Source organism: Trypanosoma grayi (genome assembly GCF_000691245.1).
Source record: "Trypanosoma grayi strain ANR4 Tgr_1002_V1, whole genome shotgun sequence".
Classification (NCBI taxonomy): Eukaryota; Euglenozoa; class Kinetoplastea; order Trypanosomatida; family Trypanosomatidae; genus Trypanosoma; species Trypanosoma grayi.
In genome coordinates, this window is record NW_008826621.1 from 551 (window position 1) to 6,010 (window position 5,460).

General features: G+C 54.7%; 3 protein-coding genes across 3 annotated transcripts; all 3 read left to right on the top strand.

Moving 5' to 3' along the window:
* Positions 1 to 309: 309 nt before the first annotated feature.
* On the top strand, positions 310 to 1,839 carry DQ04_10021000 (hypothetical protein; the record flags this gene model as incomplete). The annotated part of the gene is made up of 1 exon (XM_009316128.1): positions 310 to 1,839. One exon carries the CDS (start codon positions 310 to 312, stop codon positions 1,837 to 1,839), a length of 1,530 nt encoding a protein of 509 aa, XP_009314403.1.
* A 639-nt stretch (positions 1,840 to 2,478) lies between these two features.
* On the top strand, positions 2,479 to 3,720 carry DQ04_10021010 (hypothetical protein; the record flags this gene model as incomplete). Its single annotated transcript, XM_009316129.1, has 1 exon — positions 2,479 to 3,720. The coding sequence occupies one exon, from the start codon at positions 2,479 to 2,481 to the stop codon at positions 3,718 to 3,720; it is 1,242 nt and encodes a 413-aa protein (XP_009314404.1).
* A 1,248-nt stretch (positions 3,721 to 4,968) lies between these two features.
* Positions 4,969 to 5,460, top strand: DQ04_10021020 (hypothetical protein; the record flags this gene model as incomplete). The annotated part of the gene is made up of 1 exon (XM_009316130.1): positions 4,969 to 5,460. A coding segment is annotated over one exon (492 nt), but the record flags the coding sequence as incomplete, so codon positions are not given.

Genomic DNA, 5,460 nt, shown 5'->3' on the forward strand with positions numbered 1-5,460 from the left:
CCCCCCGCTGATGGCACACACACCCGGTGGGGGGACAGAGCGGCACTCTGAAGTGGGAATTAAACCAAACATATATATCCGTATACATGGATAACACCTGTCCTATGTTTTTCTGTCTTTATTTCGAGTTTCCTGTGCCGTTTTTAATGATGAATGAGTGACGCTTGCCCATATTATTCTAATAAGGTTTTTTCTCACTTTCGATAACCTGCTTTTGGTGCAGTGTTGCTCTGTCCTGTTTTCTCTCTGTGTTACATGCTATGTGCCTCTTCTTTGCCTCTGCGGGTCGGTGAGCTCCAAGGAATACTGATGCTTGCGATGGTTGTGTGCCACGTGCTGTGCGTCCTTGTCGTCACGCTGTGCTGTTCGGTCGGCTGTGTGGCGGCTGGTGGTACAACTCTAGATAATAAGGGAGAGACACGTGAACAGTTTCTGGAGCGTGTGAATAAGACAGCCATGGCTACCAGGGAGAAAGTGCAGACAATCGAGGAAGCCGGAGAGAAGGCGAGGAGGACTGCGGCAATAGCTGCTGATAAGTCGATCCTTGCGCTCCGGAAAACCAGAGCACTTCACCAGGCTGTGAGGGCATTGTACGTCCCAAAAGTAGTTCGTTGGACAGAGGTTCGAATGAAAAACATTGTGGACCTTGCAACGGACGCAGGGGAAGCGTTGGACAGAGCACATAGTGCGATTAGTGCCACGGGAGAAGCTTCCGCGCCTTTCACCAACCTGGCGGCAGATGCATACAGTCAGGCCAATAAATTACGACGAAGTGTGGACAGGAAAAAAATTGTCTTTGGCCCGAAATCATCCGAGATGACGTCGAACGCATGGAATCAAATGGATGCAGTGTGTGATTTTTTAAAAGTGTCCTCAGACCGTTCTTACGAGGCGTTTAATGCTGCAGTGCTTGCGGTAAAGAGTGCCGGCAATGCATCCCGGAGAGCTAAGCAGGTGAAAAAAGACATCCGGAATCTGCATGAAGACCGTGCGCGGAAAGAAGGCATTCCACAATTCGTGTTATCTTCCAGGGGGGCAATGGCGATGGCGAAGCAGACAGTGGAGTTGGCTGTGAAGGTATTCAACGGCAATGATGCAGCAGTGAAGAACGCCACGACGGCTCTCGAGCATGCTGGTACAATGATGAGCTTCATTGGAGCAGCGTGGAGAGTCCGGGACGAAGAAGCCAGCGCTACTCCTCCAATTCCGGCACCTCGCTCTCCTTCAGAATCAACTACCGATGAGACGCAGCAAGCTTCACTTGAGAATGATCCTAAGCGGGGTGAGCACAGCAATACTCTCACTGCCGTCCAGAACTCTGAACAGGAGCAGCCACTCAACACACCTGCTTTTGCGGTGTGGTCTCCCGCCGCTACGGAACACCAGGAATCCCAGGAGGCAATCGGAGATATCTCAGACCACACGGATAGCAAGTTGGAGGCAAACTCTCTGAAAACAGTTGGCAGCAGCACCCGAGATGTCACGGACACGATGGACCCTTCTACAGAGGTCTTTTTCAGAGAAGCGTTGGAGAACATCAAGCATGAAGACTTCGCGGACGCTGATGAGGCTGACCCTCACGTCGATCTCTCCGAAGCTGGCATCACGACTATCGACTCAGAGCCACTGCAAGCAGGACCATTGGAGAAGAAGACAGATGCAGAATCCATAAGGAACGGTGGTTCTCAGGCTGCTGGTGCACCATTGGCAGGGCCCAACAGCAATGCAGACACTACCGTGCGTGATGCTTGGAGTGCGGACAGCACTGTCAGTCCTTCGTGGGTGCGCACACCGTTGCTGCTGGTGGTGGGTGTGCTGGGCCTCCTGGCTGTGTGCTGAGGCATGTGTGCACACGGCAAGACGCATGCACCCTGTGTCCTGTGTGTGCTGCCCTGGAGATTGAATGCAAACATTTTTTTGTTTCCTTTACTTTTCGTTTCATTTTCTTTTGCTTGCTTGCCACGCGCCACCTCCTTCACCTTGGAGGATACTCCCTGTGCTCTGTATCCGACGAGGGCGGCGCATCTCTCTCTCATTGCTGTAATGGGCTTTGCTTGGCACATGGTTGTGCGGCGCCCACTTGTGAGGGCCTTCTTTTAATAATTCTTCTACATGTCTCATTGCGTGTGTGCTGCGCCACGGTGCGCATGTCGGGCTGCTGCTGCTGCTGCTGGTGGACGATCTGTGTGGTGCTGCTCTCCCCGCTGTGTGTGTGTGTGTGTGCACCCCTGCAGGCCAACTACCTGGGCTGCTGCAGCTCTTTTCTTTTCTGTTTTCATCATTTCTTTGGGGTTGTCGGGGTCGTTTTTTCTGTGGTTTGTTGGGCTCTGCCACTGATGTTTTGGATGAGTAATGTATGACGTTTCTAGCTGTCCAGTGGATTGCGTGGTGCGCTGCTGCCCTGTCCTGGCGTACCTGTGTGTCTTGGTGTGCTTCTCTTTCCCCCCTTTGTAGACCACTGAGATCCAGGCAAAAGTGATGATGCGGGTGAGTGTGCGCCACGGACTGGGTGTTCTGATCATCGCACTGTGCTGCCTGTGTGGCTGTGTGACAGCTGTGCCCGCACCGCCAGATGCCGCAGAGACACCTCAACGTCTTCTTGAGCGTGTGAAAGCCGTTGCTGTGCTTGCCAAGAAGAGGGCCGATGAGGTCATGGAATCAGCGAAAGCAGTGAAAGATGCGGCCGAAAAATCCAAGAATGTGACGGGTGTAGCCCACGCAAAAGCCGTCGAGCTCCGTGAAGCTTTGAATGCCGTGGACAAGGGAGTTGAGCAGCAACAGAGCAGCGGTGCAGGGTCTGACGTCGTGACAAAGGTGAAAGACGTGATGGATGTGTCACAGAAGGCGCACGAAGCACTTTCTGCCGCAGCTCGGATGTCTTCGTTTTACGGTACATGGGTGACGGAGGCCGTCAGTAAGGCGATGCTGTCACAAGGCATATGGCATGGGCGAAAGGTATCTGTTGGACAAAAGGAAGCCGAGCTTGTTGAGCGGGCGTGGGAGGCAAAGGAAGTCATGGTGGCCTTTTTAACCAACACGAATACCAAGACTAATGGCGCGTTCACAGCTTCAATGTTTGGGGGGCAGTTTGCGAAAAGCGCTAAACAGAAGGTCGACGCGGCACTAGAAATCTCACAGAGCTTGACGCAACCCGGAGTTAAACCGATTCTGACGGAACATTTGGTGAAAGCCGCTGATGAGACGGAGAAGATATTGAAGCAGGCGCTGGGTGAGGCTGACACGGGAATCAGGGAAGCTAATGCGGCTTTTAAGGAAGCAGAGGGTGCTGCCAAGAGTGCCGCGTTAATGATGGATTTTCTGGAGAAGGCATTGTACGCTGTCAAGGCGGAAGGAACGCCTAAGCCGGTGACAACTCCGGGTGCTCAGCTGGCCTCAGACCGCACCTCCCTGGAATCCTCCGGGCCACTGGGCGACGTCTCCCACTCTTCTGAAAAGGAATCAGATGAAATCTCCGCGACAACTGTAAACAGTGCCCTAAGTAACATTGGCAAAACGGGCACCACCACTGTAAGTCCACAGGAACACAATGCCGCAGACAAGAGTAAAGAGACTGACGCTGCTGATGCGAATGCTCCTGGCAGCACTGCAGACACCACCGTGCGTGATGCTTGGAGTGCGGACAGCAGCGTCAGTCCTTCGTGGGTGCGCACACCGTTGCTGCTGGTGGTGGGTGTGCTGGGCCTCCTGGCTGTGTGCTGAGGCATGTGTGCACACGGCAAGACGCATGCACCCTGTGTCCTGTGTGTGCTGCCCTGGAGACTGAATGCAACCATGTTTTGGTTTCCTTTGCTTTTCGTTTCATTTCCTTTTGCTTGCCCCGCGCCACCTCCTTCACCTTGGAGGATACTCCCTGTGCTCTGTATCCAACGAGGACGGCGCATCTCTCTCATTGTTGTAATGGGTTTTACTTGGAACGCGATTGCGGACTGCCCACTTGAGAGAGCCTTATCTAAATAATACTTCTACATGTCTTACTTGTGTGTGTGCTGCGCCACGGTGCGCATGTTGGGCTGCTGCTGTCGGTGGGTGGTGCGTGTGGTGCTGCTCTCCCCGCTGTGTGTGTGTGTGTGTGTGTGCACCCCTGCAGGCCAACCCCCTTGGCTGCTGGAGCCCTTTTCTTTTCGTTTTCATTTTGATTTCTTTTAATTTTTGTTGTCCCCTCTCTTGTGTCTGCGCCCCGTGCTGCTGCGGGGTCTGGCGGGCCGCACTGCCTCCCGCCGCACCCCGCCGATGGCACCGAGAGTGGCAAGCAGGCAAATGTAAAACATTGCTTGTATTTACGTATACANTTGATTTCTTTTAATTTTTGTTGTCCCCTCTCTTGTGTCTGCGCCCCGTGCTGCTGCGGGGTCTGGCGGGCCGCACTGCCTCCCGCTGCACCCCGCCGCACCCCGCCGATAGCACCGAGAGTGGCAAGCAGGCAAATGTAAAACATTGCTTGTTTTTACGTATACACGTATCTACTGAATCGGGCTTCATTACTTTCGCTTCACTTCTTTTGTCGGGTCGTTTGGGCTTTTTTTTCGGTGGNATTTTGATTTCTTTTAATTTTTGTTGTCCCCTCTCTTGTGTCTGCGCCCCGTGCTGCTGCGGGGTCTGGCGGGCCGCACTGCCTCCCGCCGCACCCCGCCGATGGCACCGAGAGTGGCAAGCAGGCAAATGTAAAACATTGCTTGTATTTACGTATACACGTATCTACTGAATCGGGCTTCATTACTTTCGCTTCACTTCTTTTGTCGGGTCGTTTGGGCTTTTTTTTCGGTGGGGTACTGCACAACACCGCTAATTGTTTTATTACTATAATACGGAATGGATTTTTGTGTCCGCTTTTCTGTCGGTGATGGTCGCGTGCCCGTCTTTCTTGCTGTGTGTGTGTGATCGTTGGCCTCTGTTTCGTTGCATTGCGTGCAGGACAAGAAGGAGAAGTCACCCAAGCGGTTTTTGACTATGGCTGCGGTGCGCCGCGTGGTGTTCGTGCTGGCCGCTGCGCTGTGCTGCGTGACGGTTGCTGCTGCGGTCGAGAGCCCCAGCCCCAGCGCTGACGCCGACGCCGACGCCGATGGCAAACTGATCCCCCGCCCCCGTCTGCGGCAGGTGGACAAGGATATTGAGGATTTGCTGCGGACAAGCGAGCCGTCTGACTTGCAGGAGCCGGCGAAGACGAGGACGCTGCGAGAGCGGGCGCTTGATGCGATGCACACCGCTTACGCACAGTACGTCGATGCCGCGGTGCGGTGCGAGGAAGCCAAGGCGGAGTCGAGGAACGCGCAGGAGCTGGCGCAGGAGGCGAGGACGGCCCTGGTGGCGCTCGGCGGCGAGGCTGTGTCGCTGAGCGCGGCCCTAAAGAAGGCGGATGCCGCACGGCTGGAGGCCGCTGCTGCTGCGGTTGAGTGTGCGACGGCGCTTGCGGCTGCGGACGGTGCGGAGGAGACCGCGACG